The sequence below is a fragment of the Patiria miniata genome, unplaced genomic scaffold (genome assembly GCF_015706575.1).
Source record: "Patiria miniata isolate m_02_andy unplaced genomic scaffold, ASM1570657v1 HiC_scaffold_24, whole genome shotgun sequence".
NCBI lineage: Eukaryota > Metazoa > Echinodermata > Asteroidea > Valvatida > Asterinidae > Patiria > Patiria miniata.
This window is the reverse complement of record NW_024037063.1, coordinates 20609891-20632366: the sequence shown is the minus strand read 5'-3', so window position 1 is coordinate 20632366 and position 22476 is coordinate 20609891. Positions and strand designations below refer to the sequence as shown.

The following is a 22476-nucleotide window of genomic DNA, read 5'->3' as shown; positions in this document are numbered from 1 at the left end:
GGAACTGTTTACGACTACCCGGAAATTTATAATTTTTGACTTGTTTTGACTTTTGGACCGAAAAGTTTATATTTCCTTTGAACGAAAAGGTATTTATGAATGGGAATAAATATATGCTTGGCCGGTATTAAACACAATATTTAAGACCAGTTTGGAGTCTGGATGCTGATAATGACCCTTGCCTTCAACTCGGGTAATTATCAGCATCCAGACTCCAACCAGTCTTAAACAGAGTGTTTAAAACATCCCAAGCACACATTTATTCCCTTATTATAACGCACCTAGTCAGTTTCCCTTTGTGTTTATTTGAAAATAACTAAATTGTTCTTAAGATTTTAATCAACTATGCGAAAAGTTGGACCTTTTGTACGATTACTGACAACGAACTCACTTTGACACGACCGTCGTGCAGACAAGAAGATCGTTGAGCATGAAGAGACGTCGTTCCTTGCATTTAATAATCTCCCCATGACTGTCATAAGTCTGAAATTGGAAACAGAAAATTACAGAAAACAAAGATGGTGAATTTTGAAAGGATTTGTCTGTTGAACCATGCTCTCCCATGCAACCGCAAGCAATAAGAAAATTTAGTGCAGTTTCAAAGATCAACGGAGATTGTGGGAAGGAACAAAGAAAACAGAAATGGGAACAAAGGACTCCAAGATTAACCGGGCGAGTAACCTAAGAACTCAGTTACTTCCGAGTGTTTGTGACTCATTCTGTTCATGGTTTTTCATCTACTCGAGTACTCGTCTGGCTGAGAAGAAATAGGTACTCATGAGTAGCGATTTGTTTTTACAAGTGCAGATAAGGTTTCAGCAAGAAACATCGTACAAATACTGTTGAAATGACTCTTGCGAATCAGTATTTGTGGCGTTTGGCTGTATCAAAAGTTGGTTGATATATATTGCCTTTTTCAAGAATCTAAATTTTTGGCAAAAAAATCCTGGTACGAACTGATTAACAGAAATGTACTTGAGTACTTCCAAATAATGCCGAGGTGAAACAAATTTTTAACAATGACAAATATTGGTTTGTGCAAGATGTGAGCATGCTTTGTGAGGTGCATGCTAAATTAGTTCAACACATTCACACTGGCCTAATGGACATGAAAAGTCCCCCTATTGATTTCTGATAAGTGTGTGGCAGGCAAAACCTTATAGACAACAGGACACATCTTTTAATACATGTCTCAAGATAGTTACTGTCAGCACAGATCCTCTACACACGGATAAACGACCCCCAAATTCCTGGTTACATGCGTGATACGGCCCGTGCACATCATGCGTGCGCTTACACATGCGGGACTCAGTGCGCAACACTACAGTCAAATTTCTGACGGGTTTCAACAAGATTTCATGTAGGCCAGCGCCCGCTGTCGGTGATCATGACGCGCGCATTGTTCTACATGTTGTATGCATTGTTCTAAGCGCGTATGCGGCATATCAAGCATGTAGACAATTCGTTCCATGCATTTTGTACACAAACTCAGACAAGTCGTTTATCCTTGTGTAGAGGATATGTGGTGTCAGTAACTATCCATCCTTGCATGCATTTACGGTGAAATTTTGGATTATTGTTAAAGACAGTGCAACAAATCAGATTCGCGGATCTGTGTGCGTAATTCATTTAAGTTTACTACAGTGCAATGCATAGTGCACAACGAATTGCATATTCATAGCTGCCAACTTTTCAAAATCCCAATTAGTAAGCAACCCGCGCGGTCATTTTCAACTGCTCCTAATCCTATTATCAAAAGTGTATGTACCAGCTTCCCCAACATCGAGTACAGGTACATGGTTTACATGTGCATACCATTCTTGTTGTGAATAATAATGTACTGTAGGCCAAAAGATAATTAAAAAAAAATGATAATAATATATTTTTTTTAATTCATTTTGTTTTACTGTCTGTATATGTTGTTAAAGTCAAATAAATAATAACAATAATAACATGTGCGCATTTTTTTTTTTTGAGATGCATGCTATCGATGTTGAGTTTTCGAGTTCGTATCGTGTTTTTACACATAATGATTTAGGGCCACCGTATGCAATAAAAATATCTTGCCAACATACCTTGCAAACGCATGCTGATTTATCTTTTCTGGACGTTGTGATAAACTCAAACTCTATTACCAATTATTCCAACCATACTGTTATTAAATTCCATGATTAAAATGTCGCACTGATAGGTCTCATCCCGGCAATAAGCGACCAAATGTGCTCACGATCGTCATTGAAAAGTACTCACACATACAGTACACACAACCACACATCCACGAGATGCACACAAATGGCACACCATTGAAAAATATTTTTAGTCTGGTGCTCAAATACTCCAATGCGCACACTGCAATGATGTCTATCAGGTGCTTGACCGCATTGCTTATTAGACTTGTCACCGGTCCATCCTTTATCCCATCATTTCGCCAGAAACGATACTTTACAAGTATTTTTTTTTTGTTAGGGAGAAAATGGGAAATTCGTAATGTTTTAGTGGCAAATCGTATTTTCGTAATTAAACAAACAATTCGTAATCATTACGAAAAAATCGTAACAGTTGGCAGCTATGCATATTCATTTAATATGCAAAACATGTATAGAGTTGCATTATCGTGCACCCAAAATACACACAGTATGTGTGAAAAAAAAATTAACAACCAGCATGCATTGTGACCAAATGAAACAGAAAGAAATTAGTTTTCAGAAACTGCTGGTGCTAAACTCTGTTTTCCCAAGAGTTTCTCGAGTCTCATTTCCAGAAGTTGCAGCAAACGCATGCATGTTTCAATACAGAAACCATACACACATCACCTGGAGACAAGGATAACGGCTGGAGTGGGAGACCACTTCAAGTGAGAGAGCTGTGAATGGGTCCAAGAGGGTTTACTGTACGACACCAAGCACAATTCAAAATAGGGTAACACCAATGAAAAGGACACACCATGTTTACGTCTACGATCGGCCATATGTTTGAGAGAATGTAACACATTAACAATGCCATTTTTTAAATGAACACTAGAAAAATCTTGTTTACTGAAGAGCTTTTGTAACTTTACTTCAAGCTAAAAAACGAAACAATATAAAATTGTAATTTTTGAATTGTAGCAATTTGTTAACTTTACGTCATTCACCTTTGATTCATGTCCGTTTATTTCCACAAGATGGCATTGTGACTGTCCCTCAATCGTTCGTATACAGGGTGAGTAAAAAAACCGAAACCCAAATGTCGGAACTACTGTTTTATTGAAGTTCTGCATGTAGCACTCTCAAAATCGAGGATGTGAAAGCCCAATTCATCAGCTTTCTTTTAGTACAACAATCATTCAAATCACTCATGTACTTTTTAAGTTACGGAACTTTAAACACAACCACCGTTTTAAGGTTCTGTCCACAGATCACAAAAAAGGTGTGCATTCTTTCAGCAAAACAAAAACAATTCACACACATCCCTATGTGATTTCATTTCATTTTGTTGAAAGAACACTGATCATGTTTGTGATCCGTGGACAAAACCTTAAAACGGTGGTTGTGTTTACAATTCTGTAACTTGAAAAGTACATGAGTGATTTGAATGATTCTTGTACTAAAACAAAGCTTAAGAATTGGGCTTTCATATCCTAGATTTTGAAAATGCTACATGCAGAACTTCCCTAAAACAATGGTCCCAACATTTGGGTTTCATTTTTTTTTACTCACCCTGTATGGCCTATTAACACCGAGTATAGAATGGACTTGTCCAAAGGGTTAATTGGGATGTCCCATGCTCTGCGTGAATTTGAAGTAAGACACATTACATGTAACTGCTCGGACGAAACAAACTACCAAAATCAATTTGGAGCCGTCACATGCAATTTTAGAATGCGCTTTTGGAACAAAAGCTGACGATGCGCATCTGATTATTGATGGGACAAGTTTTTTGTTTAGTTGTGAAATTTCTGGCGTCTGCCTGAAATTTCACCCTCTACTTTGTTAGTTCTGTGAGGTGAAGTGAAATAGAATTGTCCAACGACTTAAAAGGTAATATACAACATTTGCTTTTGCTGTTATTCTCAGAAATGGATGGATGGGGGGGGGGGGGAGTTAGTACGGTATTTTACAGCAAATATTGTTACACTGACTTGTTTGAAGTTTTGTGTTTGTAGATGCTGCAGAAACCAAGAAAACAATGTAGTCTGGTGACCTGACCCAACTTATGATGAAATGGAGCAGTTAATATGGACGTCAAGGAATGGTAAGGTCGGGGAACCAGTCTAGCTGGCTTGTACTGTTTCAGAGGTGTGTAATCAATTGCAAACAAAATGCAGACTAACTAAATAATGGAAATTGGGGGCAGTATTTAAAAAAAGTCAGTTTTGTCCAACGCTGGTCGACCGACCAGCTTTGGAAAATCTACAAAAATACCACTTCTTTTTAAATGACAGCACACCAGGTGCCATGATTTTACAGGATGCTTTAGACTGTCATTCACTAACAGTCCAATAAGGTATTTCACAATGATTCAGAACGGTTTTTGATGCGTGCAACTGTTGTATATTCCCTTTAAGTTTCACCCAGAAATGACAAGAATTTGTCCAAGAGTTGTGCATTTGATGCTCATTAAATTATGTGCATTAAAATACAAAATGGCTTTGAAAAGTAACGTTTGAAAAGTACTACAATGTGTTAACCCCACGATGAATCCTTAAAACCATAGCGTGGTAGTGCGGTTTGGGGCGGTATAAGGAGTAACAGGCAGGGTGCTTTTGGGCGGTACAGGGTGAGTAAAAAAAACCCGAAACCCAAATGTCGGGACCATTGTTTTAGTGAAGTTCCGCATGTAGCACTTTCAAAATCTAGGATATGAAAGCCCAATTCACAAGCTTTCTTTTAGTACAAGAATCATTCAAATCCCTTTTTATTTTGTAAGTTACGGAGTTTAAAACACAACCACCGTTTTAAGTTCTGTCCACAGTTCACAAAAAAGTGTGGGTTTTTTTCGGTAAACCAAAAACAATTCACACACATCCTTATGTGATTTGCTTTCGTTTTGCTGAAAGAACACTGAACTTTTTGTGATCTGTGGACAGAACCTTAAACGGCGGTTGTGTTTAAAACTCCGTAACTTGAAAAGTACATGAGTGATTTGAATGATGCTTGTATTAAAAGAAAGCTTATGAAGTGGGCTTTCATATCCTAGATTTTGAAAGTGCTACATGCAGAACTTCACTAAAACAATAGTCCCGACATTTGGGTTTCGGGGTTTTTTTTACTCACCCTGTACATGGTCTAATGGGTTAGGTTTTTTTTGCACTTTGAAAGTCATATGGGCTTGTGTGTGTTAGTGAAAATGGAGGTCAAACGGCAAGTCAGAAATGAGTTGAAGAGTCGATTACTTTACAATTTTTTTAGTGTTCAAGATGTGAGATCACAGTACGCAAACACACCACAACAAGACAGAGGGGTCAGGGAACCGATCGTGCATCACATCCGACACGAAGTTGAGTCATTGTCAACGAGTTATCGCCAGAGTTTCCAGTTAAAAGATTACACACCTTATTTTCTAGACGCAGGATGCATACCCACATTTCAAGAACTGCAAAAACTATCATGCTGTTTTTTTTTGTTTTTCTTAAAGATTTTCGTGATTTGAACATGATATCTATTAAAATTCCTTAAATGTGATCGCAAGATTATAAAATACCGCCCACAAGTCATTGACTTTTAAAACTTTTTTCCAGGTTTCTGCGCAACTCGGATCAAATGACTCAACTTATTATTTCGAATTTCAAATTTTCGAACTTCTGGGGGAAAACAAAATCTCTTTATACTCACTTCACTCTGAAATCGTTATCAGCCATCGACGTAAGAGATACATGTACATGAAAAATAGTCACGTCAAATTATGCGTGGAAAAAATTGCAAACAAAGACAAACAAACACTGGCTGAGCAACAACCAAAGCATGAATTAAAAGTAGCAAATTTTGCAGAATAAGCTGAGAACTGTTTGACTGGGAGCAAGTCTAATATGACAATTATACATGGTAGTGTCCCCAACATTAGACACAATTTAAAGGTAGAGTACATCATTTGTCATTTGTGCATTTTGTTTTTTTGTTTGAAGCAACAAAAGTGCACAAAGTCTAAAGAAGGTTGCTTAACAACCTGATGAAGTTTTAGCTTAGTGAATGCTGTATATTCCGAGAAAACAATATTCTAGGATCTCGGTTTCGATTCAAAAGTTGCCGAGTCATATTTTGAATTGGGCCTGAATGCAGCGTCTGAGACATTCTCATTCAGCTGATTGCAGCTTCGCGATGTCGCGCGATGAACCGACGAATTATAGCAACCGCGCGCGTGTGTGCGTCGTGTCAACGCTTGCGCGCACACATTCACCGCTTCGCCAAATTAAAAACGAACTACAAACGGAAATTTACAAAAATGCGTCTTCAGACACATCTTTGGAATTGACCTTCTTTCATTGTTTTCTTCAAAATGACAGCATTCCAGAAAGAATAATTTCACAGGGAGTTTAGTGCCATTACTATCTTTAAACCAAGTAAATTTCTCAACAATAATTTCATCAGTTACTTTTTGGATAGCTGCAAATGATGGACTCTACCTTTAATTTTTGCGAGTCAAAAAACAACCTCGTACAAAAGCCAGAATATTTTTTCTAGTAGTAAATTAAAACACCTGTTACAGCTGTCCCACCAAATTCCCTATTTTTTTATTAACTGCATTAGGATTGGCAGCTGAATTTGATTAAAAAACTGAATTTGATAAAAAAAAACTGAATTTCGTTAATTCCGTTCCATTTTCCGGTTGTGGAAAAAGTGGCCAAATCTCCATTTCGCTTTTCTAAATACCAAAACAATTTTTTGTTTTGAGACAGGACATTGTTAAAATGTATGTCAAAGTTATGAAGCGAGTGATTTTAGTATATACAGATAATCCCAAAATAATTGTGCAAGCAGATATCCTTTAATTTCTTAAAAACTACTTAACATGAGTATTTCATCTTGATGGAGCACATTAATTATACTCTGGTGTATTATCAGTGAAAATGCCATGGAAATCCGTTCATGCAAACCAGAGATCTAACAGATTGTAAAAGGCTATGGGTTTTTCACCCATTCCAATGGGATTTACCGTTAGTGATATCATTGAATCAGATTGTCATGGCGTTTTTACTCTGATGTAAATTAAGTTAACTGTGTAAATCCCATCCCATTGGAATGGGTGAAAAACCCATAGCCGTTTATAATCTGTTAGATCTCTGGTTTGCATGAACGGATTTCCATGGCATTTTCACTGATTATACACAAGAGTATAACTAATATGCTCCATCAAGATGAAATACTCATGTTAAGTAGTTTTTGAGAAATTAAAGGATATCGGCTTGAACAACTTTTTTGGGACGCCCTGTATAAGCACAAAGCTGAAGCAAAAGCTTATTGAAAAATTGGGACATGTACGAAGTGAATGCTTACAGAAAGTTGAAATTGTTAAATAAATAGTGATTTTACTTCTTTTATGTAATTTAACATTATAAATTTGTTTGAATGGATGAATTATTCATAAGCAGTTGATCGTTTTGTTTGCAAAATATCTAAATGTACTCACAGTTTGCAGCATATCGTCTTGTCTGATCAACCATCGACTTCTGTCGTTCTTAAACTATTAGAGACAAACGAATGAAAACGATGACTTTATAATGTTGTTTATGAATAAGCCTAGTAAGTCTATAACCGATTCGCTATTTTTCGCCGTCATGGGCTCCGTGTACAAGTACCCCCTCAACGGTAAGAAAGGGAGAGTTGGGGGAGACCACTAGGAGAGACATTTGAACGCATTGCTGACGACGCATGACGCTCACGCGATGACGCTATGGCTTTATGCGTACTTTGCTTCATATGTGCGGCAAACCAGTACACGCACGCGGTGTGTCGAAAAGCGCCCTCTCATGTCTGTGCACGGAGTCCATAACCATGACATTTGTTTTGCTACACAGACCAGCAATGACTGTCTCAATGTACAGTATAAAGGTGAATCTCGCTGAGTAAATAAAAATTCTCATCTAAACACCGAAAAAAAGTCCACACTCATTAGAGGGGTCATAAGTTTGAATCTGATCGTCTGATGATGACATCATTTATATAGACCTTTCGGGAATGTTGTTAGCTACATTTTGATACTTCGTTTGCTACCAAAGACTGTAAATCGTCCAAGATTGACAACGGCTTTAATATGAAAAATGATGCAGTTAGAAAAGTTGCAAATTTAAAGAGTACGCAAGTGGAAATTGCTGCGTGACAATGACACTGCCCGAAACGAACGGCAAGGAATATCGATCGCACAGTGCTTGTTTGCATGGAAGCACATGAAATTGAATTACCTGCATTGTTCAGGCACTTTGCAGTCTTTAAATTGCAACTTTTTAAACTGCATCATTTTTCATAAACCGTTGTCAATGTCGGACGATTTACAGTCTTTGGTAGCAAATGGGGTATCAAAATGTAGCTAACAAAATTCCCCAAAAGCCTATATAAATGACGTCATCATAAGACAATCAGATTCAAAACTATGACCCCGCCAATGAGTGTGGACTTTGTTTTTAGCGGTGTGCAGTTTAGTTTTAAGAACAGCATTTCATTGATAGTGCTGTTATCACGGAATTGTGACTGTACCAGTAAGTGTAGAAGTTTATAGCAAGCATAGCAGTAAATTTCGGCTGGTTGGGAACCAAGTTATGGAATGACTTGGATACACATATGTATGAAAGCCTAAAAGCCACTGGCTAGTTGCTGCAGCCACTTCTCATAGACTTGTGCATTATTTCTAGCTGTAGCCAAGTCATTCGGACCCGGTCTTACTGAATTTTCTAACCTTGACGGAGAACTTGACGTTGAGACATTTCATGAGTTGCTTGACGGCGTAGCGTTGCTCGCTCTGCCGTTTCCTCTCGTTCAGCACGCTGGCCAGGGTTTCTAGCTTAGTCAGGGCTAGCTGGAGCGGCATGCGGTCCGCGTGACCGGCCGGCGTACGCTTTAAGAGATCCTGGAGTAATAAAACACACAAAAGAAAAACAGATACTGCATAAAGTAGCCGCTTAGCGGTTAAAATGAGAGAGTTTGGGGAGACCACTGGTAGGGACATTTGTATGCATTGTTGATGATGCCTGATGGTCACGCGAAGATGTGACAGGTTTGCGATGAGTCAGAATAACTTTGTCGCGCTTACGTCATGCCACACGCATGCGAAATGGCCAGTTTACTGGTTTGCAGGGGGGTGTTGCCTAGTGGTTAGACTACGTGACTCATGATCAGAGGATCAGGGGTTCGAATCCAGCTGCTGGCCATATGTTGTGTCCTTTGGCAAGCCACTTCACCCCACTTGCCTCTCTCCACCCAGGGGTATAACTGGGTACTGGCATTAGCTGGGGAGCAACCTGCGATGGACTAGCATCCCATCCAGGGGGAGTAGATATGGCCTTGGTCGTTTCATGCCATAAACGCCGGCCTGATAGGCCATAAACACCAGCCCGACGGGCCATATTGGCTCATGACAGACTTGACTTTATACTGGCCAGTTTACCTGCCAATTTGCAAGCCAGTTTGCCAGCCACTTTGCTGGTCTTTGAGCAAGGCAGCCAGTTGGCCAGTAACACATCCAGCCAATCAATCACAACACAACTTCACATCAACATACCATGTACCTGGAGAAGACATATGGCCAGTTTACCTGCCAATTTGCAAGCCAGTTTACCAGCCAGCTGGCTGGCCTTTGAGCCAGGCAGCCAGCTGGCCAGTTAGACATCCCGCTAATTAATCAAAACAAATCTTCCCATCAACGTACCTGGAGAAGACATATGAATTGCGGGAAGCGCTGAATGGGTTTCAGCATGAGTGCATAGAGGCTGAGACGATCGCTGCTACTTGTCTGCCGAGTCTGGAGAAAGGAAAGAAAGACATCCAAGAGAATCTTAGCCAATGATCAAAAAGGTAAGGGTGGGAAGGGGTTGAATCAGCACAGAGTTTTACAGGATACCTCGGAATTCAACGTCAAGTTATCGCTCGTTTCATTCTCCTCAACAAGTAGGCTAAAGGTCCATCACAAATCAACCTCTAGTTGGTCAATGGTGCTTGCTCTTAACTTGATCTAGAATCTACAATACTGGCCAAAATGGTTTGGACACTTCCTGAGCCTGCCACGGTCACCCACTCCCCCGCTCCCCCGGTTAAAGGTTGTCCTCTCCAGCTGATGGAGCACACACCGCGCAATGAGAGACAACATTGAAAGGGGGCCGGGGGGTTGGGGGCCCAGCGAGATTTGGCCAGGATTGTAGTCCACCAACCCACCCACCTACCCACTCACACAAGCATGTATTTGCCTGCAATCGGGGACCCCCTGTTGTCCCTCTTTTGTTTGTACCCTAGCTTTTTAGGAAGACCTCCCATATGTTTTGTACACGAATCCAAATCCGGGACCTCTCGGGAATTGGGGACCCTATTGTCCTCTATTGTTCAACGTCCCCAATTGAATGCAGAAACAAACTCAACAACCCAACCACCAACATAGCGGCCTCACGCTTAAGTTTTGAGGGGTGCTGTGGTCCAATGGTTACGGTGTTTGACTCATGTGCCGTGATACATGGGTTCAAACCCTGACAGGGAACATGGTGCTTGTGTTCTTGGGCAAGGCACTTTACTATGATTGTCTCTCTCCACCCAGGTGTAGTAAATGGGTACCTGGTAGGAAGAAATGCCTTCAATGCTTCAGCCCCGTAATGGCAGCCGTGCTAAAGCCAGGGTAATAATAAGAGCGCCAGGAGCGTCACTTCATGACGGACATGAACGATATAGAAGAAGCCAATATTGTTATTATTAGAAGACAAATCGGTCTGTTTTTCTATTTATTTCCTCACCTCAATGAAGTTTCTGAATGCTGGCTTCTGGGCGGCCGCTCTCTTGGCTACTTCCATTGCATTGGTGAAGTTGTTGACGTAGGCACTGTACACATCCAACACCATCGCCTTGGAAAACTGGGGCATTAGGAAGACGGAAGAATTGGTTAAAACGTTTACAGCAGGATTTTTACAGAAATCAGTGATTGATACCAGCAGATTCTTCTTATTTTTTTTTCAATGGAATCCTGTTACAATACACCTGCGAAGCCAAACAATTGCTGCAAACATCAGAGTTGCAATCTTGCCACAACGTCACTAGTTTGCATTCGCTTTGGTGACTGGTATTAAATGGTCTTAGTCTTACCGAGGCAGCGAAGACGTCCCCGATTTGATCCAAGGAGTCCCAGTTCTTGACGCGGCTGGACAGTGCGATCTGGAACATGAGATGGCACTGGTAGATGCCACGGACTCGGTAGAAGATCATACGCACTTTCTCCTTCTCTAGAAGAGGCGGGTGACTGTCTAGAAGGGGCTTTTCGTAAGCCTTGGGGAAGAGAGAGGGAGAAGAAGAAGAAAAAACAAAATTGCTCAAAATCTTTAATGCTGCATAATAACAACCTGTTGTACATGTAGTTTTACGAATAGCTCAGTGGCTACTACACATTTTGAGAATACGGAGGAGAGATATGTAACAGGCTTCCTTTGCCAATGCATGTAAAAAGTGTGACTGCGGGCACACTTTTTTGAAACCACCTTCAGTGATCGTTTTCTTTTGATCAAGACCATTTCTGGTGGAACATTTTCACAGGATATTTCGAACCGTCCCTATCTTCGCTTTGAGCAAGTTTTTCCTCATAAATTTAGTAGTTAAGATTCCGGCTGATTACCAATGTTCTCCGTGCCTTTAATCGCAAGATGTTTCGTTACATCAGTACTCAACTCTTTCAAGAATGTCTAAATGAGACGTTAATTTAAGTTACTTCATCCGTGCTCTTCAACAAATTCAATTTTTGTTCTCTTGATCAATGTTAAACTTGTCTGTTTTATTCCAATTTTTTTGGCCATCTGCAACTCCTGAAAAAAAAAGGGTTTTATTTTTGGCCACACAAAAGAGTCGAGTTACGAGCAGACTAGTTCCCAGCATCATACACTATCGATACTGATTGTGGCGCAGGAACCAACATACCCAGCGAGAACAGAATTATTTTCGGGACAAGTAATTCAAAATTTGCAAATTAATAATTCAAAAACTGAGGGGGGGGGGGGATTTTTTTTTCAGTTGACGTCTCATTCAAAAGTGAATAACTTTTGTATCGCTAGAAAAGTATCAATTTTAGAAAAGGAATCTATTTTTCAGGATGAAACTGGACAACATCTTTAATAATACCTGGATTAGCCGCTGAAGTGATAGCATGTAAGACCTCTCACTGTCAATGATGGATTGGACCACATGTCGACGGACAACCTCCTCAGTTGTTAGGCCCTTGGGTTGGGGAGGCAGAGCCGGGGGCGGGTGCTTAATCTGCGACAGCTTGACGTCAATGTAGTGGATATCATCCTTGTCTGAAGATGGTGAAAATTAAAAAGGACTTGTGTGGAAAAAGTCTGTCACATGTTTCGCTCTCATCAACCTCAAGTGTTGGGCAAAAAATGCAAGATTTTTGTTGTTGTTCGTTTTGTCTGACTTCCATTTGCAACTCTTAGACAAAATCTTGTGTACAACTATTTTTGCTGTCTACTTCCCAGCTTTGAGGCACGAAGAGCAACTGTAGTCTGGACATGGCTGGATACAATGAAAAAGTGGTTAGGTTAGGTTAGGTTTGGTTCGGCTTGGTGGAGTTGGGTTGTATTGAGTTGGGTCTGGTTGGGTCGGGTTGGGTTGGGTTGGGCTAGGTTCGAGTGGGCTGGGCTTGGTTGGATTGGGCTGGGTTTGGTTGGGTTGGCCTTGGTTTGGTTGGGTTGGGCTGGGCTTGGTTGGGTTGAATTGGGGTGGGTTGGTTTGGGCTGGGTTTGGTTTGGTTGGGCTGGGTTACACTTGACCGATTTGGCTTGGGTTGGGCTAGGCTGGTCTGGGCTGGGCTGTGTTGGGCTTGGTTTGAGTGAGCTGGGATTGGTTTGGTTGGGTTGGGTTTGGTTGGGTTTGGTTGGGTTACACTTGACCGATTTGGCTTGGGTTGGGCTAGGCTGGTCTGGGCTGGGTTGGGTTGGTCTGGGCTGGGCTGTGTTGGGCTTGGTTTGAGTGAGCTGGGATTGGTTTGGTTGGGTTGGGTTACACTTGACCGATTTGGCTTGGGTTGGGCTAGGCTGGTCTGGGCTGGGTTGGGTTGGTTTGGGCTGGGCTGTGTTGGGCTTGGTTTGAGTGAGCTGGGATTGGTTTGGTTAAGTTGGGCTGGATGGGCTAGGCTGGACTAGGGTGCACTGGGCTGGGCTGGGCTGGGTTGGGCTGGGCTGGGCTAGGCTGGCTGGCTGAGCTTGGATAGGTTGGGCTGGGCTGGGCTAGGCTAGACTGGGCTTGGTCGGGTTGGGCTGAGTTGAGTTGGGCTGCGCTGGGTTGGGTTGGGTGCGGCTGGGCTTAGGTGGGCTGGATTGGGTTGGGTTGGGTTGGGTGAGCTGGGCCTTGGTTGGGTTGGGTTGGGTATGGCTGGGCTGGATTGGGTTGGGTTGGGTTGGGTGCGGCTGGGCCTTGGTTGGGTTGGGTTGGGTACGGCTGGGCTTGGGTGGGTTGGGTTGGGTACGGCTGGGCTTGGGTGGGCTGGATTGGGTTGGGTTGGGTTGGGTGAACTGGGCCTTGGTTGGGTTGGGTTGGGTGCGGCTGGGCTTCGGTGGGCTGGATTGGGTTGGGTTGGGTTGGGTGAGCTGGGCCTTGGTTGGGTTGGGTTGGGTTGGGTTGGGTACGGCTGGGCTTAGGTGGGCTGGATTGGGTTGGGTTGGGTGAGCTGGGCCTTGGTTGGGTCGGGTCTGGTTGCAATAGGTCAAGTAGGGCTGCACTGTCTTGGGTTCGACTAGGTTTGGCTAGGTACCTTCATCCAGGTCTTCTTTCTCCTCCTCCTTGGGTCCAGCATGTCGTCCAAACAAGAAGTTCCTCACCTTGTCTAGGTTACTACGACCTCGGAACTCTTTCACCTAATAAGAAATACATATAAAAAATCCACACAAGCATAAGAAAACGTAAAACACAGAGGAACATAAACAAGTCTTCAACTTGTTAGTAACGTTCAACACTCTCCATCTAAGAGAAAATTAAAGTGAGTCCTGAATTAACCTATACCCTATGGACATGTGAAAGGGGTCTCAGTTAAATTGAGAAATTGAGTTGGGCAATAAAATGGAGTGTGTGTACATATAGATTATTTTGGGACAGCTAGTCCAAAACTCGACAAAATATGGGAAAGAGATACTTTCCAACTTTGTATCTACCCACTCAAGTTTCAAAGTGGTATCAAAACACAGTACAGTCTTTGGCCAAGTTCGCGCAAGGACTATAGTTGACCAATGGTTAACTAACGTTTGCCCGAACTCTGTCTAGTCAACGGTGGTTGACTACGCTAGTCGACTATTTGGAACCAGCCTACTGGGGTTGGTTGCTTCGCTGGTAACCAATAGCCGCGCGCATTCATAACGCTAGCAGAGAGCCAGGATCCAGAAGTTTTGGGATGACATTTTGACCAGCGTTTGACTAGAGACGTTCGCACGTTGCTATCAGTGCGCAGGCGTAAGGTACGTCACAAATCAACCACTAGTCGACTAATGATCCTTGCCCGAACTGGGCCTTTGCAGACCCCTGTACATGTATGTCAGAAAATGTTGAATTTCTCTCTTCTACTCATGTTTTAACAGTGAAACATATTAGGTTGTTCATTTGAGAGAAATTCATGATTTCACAAGAACGCATCCTAACACACTGATCCATTGAAACGCGCCCACTGCGTACGTGGGCAACAAGTACACCTCTCCAAAGCCTTACTGCATGTTCCAGCTGCGTGTGGCGTATAGTCCATGGGACGAGGCCTTTTTTTTCACTTGCCAGGCGATCTGGTTTGACGAATGTTTTCTAATATCCCGTATTTCATAGCAGAAAAATCAAAAGTGACAATGAACAACGTTCTCGCATTCGTGTTTCGATTGGGACTTCACAAGGTTGATGTTCGAGGATACAGCCATAATTTTGTTTCGACAATATGAAACTGAGAGGGGATGAAAACCCACCAATAATACGCAAGGTCTGTGTACAGCCTTAAAAAGAGCCAATCAAATTGCATGTTTTATAGCGTACACAAAAGTCCAAGATGCCGACGTTATTGGAGCCCACCTTCGCAAGACTGCAATTGAAAGTGCTCCGAATATCATTCTACTTTTCCAAAATAGTTTGAGTGTGTTATACACTTTCCAAATGACATACACGTAGGCGTCATGCAGTCTTTCAGGGATCACAACATTTCTGAGAATACATCGACAGCTGGCTGGAATAAGGCCCGCAACAGTCGCTAGTTCATACACACGCGCAAGCCGAGTGCGACTGCAATGCATAAACGCGTAATGAAGAATTTTTGGCATCCTGATGAGAAATGACCAAAAAAACAGAATTTAACATAAAAGAAGCATCATCTAGCCTGCACTCATTGCGTGCGAAAGGATTCTGGCTTTGTCAATAGAGGGCGCTGTTTCTTATTTTTTTTTTCTCATGATGAATTCTCGGCGTTTTTATCCCAGATTTTCTCATTCCCAAACTGTGGAAGCGGGAACATATGTTTTTCGATAGGGTACATCATAATCTACATGTCTGGAAAGTTTTATATAATTCGGCAAACCAGATCGCCAATCTCAACAACTAAAGTGTTTTTGTCCTCTCTTCCCATGGACTAGTAGCTTCATCAACACTTATCAATCTTTTGTTGGACATTTGATTGCACAGGACAGCTGTGATTGGTTCAAACATCATGTGGGCGGAGCCTAATCAAACAGTCTATCAATCAAACAAACTACTTCAGTAAATGCTCTACCACAACGTGTTGAAAAGCAAAGCAAGTTCTGTCTATTTGAAGCCTTTTTTTCCCGAAAGCAAACTCACCCAATCTAGATACGACTACAGTGCGTAGGTGCAGGTTGCCAGATGGGGTGACAAACAGTGACAGAGATGGGATGACAGATGGATGGTGAGTTGTGTTAGAGACAGGAGCAAAAACATTTATGGAAGGAAAAGTTGACAAGACACAGGTCATGGTTAATTCTTCAAGACGTGTTAGTGGACTTGCACTGTCAACATTTTAAACATGTATACAAATCTGCATGATTAACCCTGACCTTCCGAACTCCATCAAAATCCATCCTCCGATCTATTATTATTAATTGGGTTAATTATCACCATTTAGCAGCTCAATAGCTGAATTGCATAGTGATTTACAAGTAAAGGTAAATTAACTTAAAAAAAAAAAAAAATTACGAGAAAAATTAATATGCATACAAAATCCACAAATACAATCGATAATACACTGTAGTAATTGAAAATTTAAAACAGTTAAAACTCCTATGTTGAATTATTGATGAGTCTAGTGAGATAGGGTACCGGCTTTTTCTAAATCTCTTGGATGAACTGGGATACTCCTCAAGTGTTCTACTCGATCTAAGATTCATAGTGTGTGAATTTTTTGATATAGGGAAGTCCTTGCGTACAATCATCAACATCTACTTATCCAATCTGGCTGTGGCTGACTCGCTTCGCCTTATGATTGACTTTATAGCTGCACTATTAAAACCTTTAGAGTACAACATCTTACAAGTCGAAGAAGCATTCCTAATTGTGCAGTACACGTTCCTAGCAGCTTGTAATTTCTTTGTGGTTACCATAGCAGCTGAGAGATTCTCTTCAGTGCACAATCCTCAGGACATTCAACGAAAAAGCTTCTAAATCTCGAGCAGCAAAGATATCAGCAGCACTCTGGGTGCCTACAATTATTGTTGGTGTGATTCTGGTATTCATTCCAAATCCTGTCTTCAGTTACATCCGCTTTGGGATTTTGTTCGTTATCAACATTGTCTGTTTTATAGTTACTCTTGCTTTGTACATCTATGTAGTGGTGAAAGTTCGCAAGCAATCAGCCCTGTTGCCAAACCGTCCCAAGCGAGCAGGCAAGGTCCTCCGAATGATTGTAACCAATACTGCAATTTTCTTCATTCTGAACTCACTGGGCATTGCAGGTGCAATTGTTGTGATAATAGATATATTAAAATATTGTAGTCCTGCCCAGGTTGTTGCGTATACAGAACTAAAAAAAATTTGATATCTTCGCGCTATGTCTCGAAATCTTGCAACTCGTCAACAGCTCAATTAGGGGCAAAGGGAACTCAATAAATCTGCCTGATTTAAAAGCACTTAGAGCAAATTTTGTACAATATAGTAGTTCTTCTATCATAAAAGTGATCCAGACACAGAGTACATGTAGATAGAGCATGTTCGTATTAAACCAATGTACAATTGTATTGACTTCCTAGAATAATAGTACAGGCAATATAAGGTTTGACCTCAAACAAATTGCAACAGAATTTTTTTCACCACAGTGCATTTTTATAAGGTCCCTAAAATGACATACTAAAAGTCTTAAGAAATCGAGGTGGTGGAAATATGCCTTATTTGCATAAATCCAAAATGGCCGCATATGTTAGGACTTTCGCATTGATTTGGTCATATTTCTCATACTAGGTGGATTTTAGAGGTACTTAAAACAACAGTTTTAGTCCTTTTACATTGATTTACTTATTATTTAAGTCCTAGGTAAATTCCAAGATCCCTATGTTTCCGATTTTTTTCAAATGCCGTATAATTTGCATAAATGCCGTATATCAATTTGCCTAATTAAAGTTAAAATAATGGATGCCATGTATAGACATGTACCGATCGAGTGTTCACTGATAATCCAAGTCAAATTTCACACCACAGTGCATTGCTATAAGGTCCCTAAAAAAGTTGTTAAAAATCCAAGTGGTGGAAATATGCCTAATTTGCATAAATTCAAAAGGCCGCTAATTACATGATTTTCATATGATTTGGCACGGCCATAATAGTATAAAGGCCGTTATGTACTTTTGCTTTTTTGTTTGTTTAAGAAGTAATTTTTGCCATATTTGGAAAGAGTTTACCTCCCTAATCCGGAAATGCATTGAAGACATTTTTTCCCAGCTACCGTGTGGCGGCCATCTTGGATTTCAAAATGGCCGCCATTTTCGGCTTATTTGCATAATGAATTTGGACTCGAATGGCGTACGAAGTCAATTTCGGTGGCAAACCCCATACATTTGATACCAAGTAATCTTAATGACCCATTGCACCTGAATGTCCTATGAAGTCCATGTATTTGAATGAATTCAAGTAAATCACTGTGGACGGGGTACTTACAGTTGATGGCAGCCATATTTGATATTTCATAATTGCCGCCATTCTGAACTATTTGCATAATAAATTTGGACTTGAATGTCGTATGAAGTCACTATTGGTGGTGGCAAAGCCCATAAATTTGATACCAAGGAATCCAATTAGCACATTTAGGCATCCCAAATGGATGGCAGCCATATTGGATATTCAAAATTAGCGGCCATCTTTGATTTCATTTAAATAATAAGGTGGCACCTGAATGTCGTATGAAGTCCATTTTGGTGGCAACCTGCATATGTTATTGATACCAAGTTAATCATTGTTGATGGGGTACTCCACTGGGAGTATACCCCATCAACAATGATTTTCGTGGGTGTTACAGTGCAACCGATAAGTGTATAATTATTTTCGCCGATCATGTGTTTACTGCGTTCCGCTCATTATTGTTTTATTTTGTATATACCTGTGCACCCCGCCATAAATGAAATCGTCCGAAAGTTTTAACCAATAACGTGTCATTCAGTCCCGCGTAGACTTTACTCATTCACTTAAAGCTAAGGCGTTCGTGGAGTGTTAAAAAAGCCCTTCTATCTTACGCAACAGCATTTGTATAAGGCCATGGTAATTGTCAGAGAACGCCCACCCTAATTGTTGAACAAATCACGTCAGTCAGTAAAGAATAGATTGTTTTGTACTTTTCGGAAACGCCGTTTAGGGCCTTTTGTGTGTGGTATGTTGGAGTTTGTTTTGTTGTAAGAGAGAGAGAGAGATAGAGAGAGGCAGAAGACATTTTGACTTGTTCGAGAAAAGACAGAGTTTTGGAGAGCGATCGTGTGCTTGAGAGACCGGTTGTAACTTCCCTCGCATCAGATATCTGAGAACAGCAGATCATAGCCGTTGTGGATCCGTTTGATCCCTATGGGAAGAGAGACGGAAATTCTGTTCCGTATCTAGAATTTGGTAAATTCGGGCCAAATTCCAGTCCCGGTCGTCTTTGACATTTCCTGGCAACAGTTCGCCTCCCCAAGAAAGCTGCACGGCAAATTACCGTAAGTAGAGTAAATTTGTGATTTTCCTGCCTATTATATCTAAGTTCAAGTATGTCATGAGCCTTCAAGATTGGTGATAAGAATTATTAAGTTCATTGTGAAATAACGATTCTGATTGAACAATTTCGAGGAGATTGGAGTTAACTATTTAGCAGTGAGAATTTTGATGATATGCAATTGTGAAAATTGAATTTGATGATATGTCAAAACTAGATCATAATCTATATAGATATTTGAGAACTAGGAAGGTTTTGGATTTATATTTATTATAGATGGCCTTTTTGTTGAGAGTATTCCCCTGTCGACTCTAACACCGACTGGAGAAGGAGTCTACCACTGAGGTGCTGTAGACGGATGTAGAGTCTGTACCGAGGCGTAGCCGGCCGAGTCCTGTGAGTTGTGCCCACTACACGGTCTTGCGAGCCCTCACACGCCGGAACTCCAACGCTTTAAAGTTTGTAGAAACTGGTAAAAGGGAAGTGCCCGAACTGTACATAATTAAGAGAAGTCTGGTAACGGAGTTACATTTGGAAACAAATTGAGAGTGTCTGATTGACTGAACAGTGTTTTTTTTTTATGATTTTGTAATTAATTGATTGAACGTACTTTTTATGATCCTTGTCATCGATTGATGTAATAATTTGGAAGTGAGTTAACTGATTAATTGAACATAAGTGTTTTTATGATCTTGTCATTGATTGATTAAATAAGTTGGAAGTAATTCACCTGATCTGAAGTTGAATTGGGAATCTTCTTCCAAGATCAAGAGTGTGATTTAAATTGAAGAATTTGATTATAAGATTTTGCTGTACATAATTATAGTGCTCAGAACTTGGAGAGTTGTTAATATAATTGGAGATATTAGAAGTTTGTTCTTTCTTGTCATTTATTGTGTCTGTTGGTGTGTCCTATAGGATCCGGGGTTACCATTCCCAATTTTTAGAATTAGCCAAATTTTGGAGTGGTGACAGTGGGTTCATTTTTTATCAAATCATGGGGTTTGCCACCAAAATGAACTTCATATGACAATCAGGTCCGAAGTTAGATACAAATTAGGCCCGAAATGGCGGCCATTTTGAATTCCAAGATGACCGCCACATGGTAGATAGAAAAAAATGTTACCAATGGATTTCCAGCTTAGGAAGGTAAAGTCTATCCAAATAATTATGAGAACAATTCCTTCTTTAGCAAAGAAAAATGCAGTGGCCAAAAATATGACATAATATGCTATCTAGTAATAACTCTCGTCTTAAGTTGCTTTTCGGGGTATTTTAAACAACATTTTGTCATTTGACATTGGGGCCATTCAGTGTCAAATCACCCCCCCCCCCCCAAAAAAAAAAAAAAAAATAAATAAATTTGAAACCCCAACCTCTTCAAATTGGATCATATTTAGTTTATGAGGTAATTTCGGCTGAATTTTTTTTTAAGTTTTAGCACCATCGGACAAACAGTTTTTGCGCTACCGCCCAGGCAATTTTGGTCAAAATGGACATTGCTGCCATTTTTAAATTACCATATTTCTATAATCTGTGAGCCTAATGTGTTAATCTTAATTTCTTTTGAAAGGTTACATCATGAGAAATCCAAATTTACAATTTTTTTTTCATGTCGGGGTTATTTTAAGTAAAATGACATTTTGACCTTTAATTTGACCTTGAATTTGACCTAGAGGATCACCCGACATTGAAACAAACTTGGATGAAAATTAAACCCCAAGATGTTCGCTACAAAATTTCAACAAATTGGGAAAGATATTTTTTGTTCGGTTTTTGGCTCATCTCAAAGTTGGCATACACGTTGCAAAATGTGATATCCCTATGCAGTGTACTAGTGGATTTAAAGTAGGGATTTGTTTGTCCCTGAAATGTGTTAAAATTATTCCTTTTATTTTCTGAGTTAATTCATCAATCTTTTATTTTTTTTTACGGCCGTAAAGTGTTATGTAACTTCCGAGGTGGGTGCTAGGTGAATTATGCAAATCGTAATTCCTTTTCCCTTTGTTTCATACCAATTCCGGGCTTGCACCCATGCGGGAGGGGTATAAAACCATCGCCCACGTATTTTCGGATTGAGGTTTGCGGTTTTTTGGTTTATTTATTTCCCGTAATATATAATTTGATTTTTGTGATTTGTAACTCCTGTGTTGAATCCTCTGTTCGTTTGAGTTATTCCTTGATTTTTGGTCCGAGTAGAGCGGCGCAAGGGTTCGCTCTGCGACACAGGGATATCACATTTTCCAACACTTATACCAACTTTGACAAGAGCTAGAAACCTTAACAAAAAATATTATACCCATAGGAAACATAGGATCTCATAAGGTACCACGGACTGGAATGATGATGAAATCAATGTCAAAGGACAAATTGCTGTTCAAAGTACTCCAAAAAGCAATGCAGGACAAGAGTTATGGCCGAATCAAAAATCATGTAATTAGTGGCCATTTTGAATTTATGCAAATTAGGCATATTTCCACCACTTGGATTTCTTTCCTTTTTTAAGGAACCTTATAGCAATGCACCATGGTGTGAAATTAATTTATGTACATGACTGGACTTGGATTATCAGGGAAAATTTTATTGTGACATGTCCACACATGACAGCCATAATTTTAACTTTAATCTATGCAAATTAATAAATGGCATTTATGCAAATTATTATCGGCATATCGCAAATTTGGAAAACATAGGGATATTGAAACTTACCAAGGTCTAGAATAATGAGTAAATTCGCCTGATGATCGCCACGCAGTGTGCGTGTGCGTGAAACCAATGGTAGCAGAATAGACTGAACCTATATGTTATATATAGATTCATATATATATATCATATTGCAGATAGTATATATATATTACAGCATAATAAATGAATATAAATCATCTACAGATCTTTTCTGAAGTCAATGGGCATCTCAATAATAAATTAAGATCAACTCTCTGTGTTTAGTATTAAATATATTGTTGCAGCATCACTAAATATTCCATTATAAAGTAGCAAAAAAAGTGGTACTGGGTGTGGTTAAGAAACACATTAGAAAACTACTTTCCACCACTCGGATTTCTTAAGACTTTTAATATGTTATAGAGGATATTTTTCTGAGTAATAACCTTTTTAAATGGTTTCTGTTGCAATTTGTTTGAGGTTACCCCTTAATGTTTAGCATAATGCCTGTAC

At 40.3% G+C, this 22476-nt stretch overlaps 1 protein-coding gene across 5 annotated transcripts in view; it reads right to left on the bottom strand.

The window, feature by feature from the left end:
- LOC119731760 (rho guanine nucleotide exchange factor 10-like) overlaps positions 1–22476 on the bottom strand; it is a 97230-nt gene that overhangs the window by 18426 nt on the left and 56328 nt on the right. For 3 of the 5 annotated variants that reach the window (XM_038205006.1, XM_038205009.1, XM_038205010.1), the window contains 10 exons: positions 15957–15971; positions 13909–14011; positions 12276–12451; positions 11253–11432; positions 10907–11023; positions 9838–9930; positions 8869–9039; positions 7606–7659; positions 5814–5819; positions 392–483 (listed from right to left, as the gene is read on the bottom strand). In XM_038205006.1, coding sequence (XP_038060934.1) covers positions 392–483; positions 5814–5819; positions 7606–7659; positions 8869–9039; positions 9838–9930; positions 10907–11023; positions 11253–11432; positions 12276–12451; positions 13909–14011; positions 15957–15971 — 1007 coding nt within the window. The remainder of the gene's footprint in view (positions 1–391; positions 484–5813; positions 5820–7605; positions 7660–8868; positions 9040–9837; positions 9931–10906; positions 11024–11252; positions 11433–12275; positions 12452–13908; positions 14012–15956; positions 15972–22476) is intronic. The other 2 variants (XM_038205007.1, XM_038205008.1) reach the window with 2 other exon arrangements.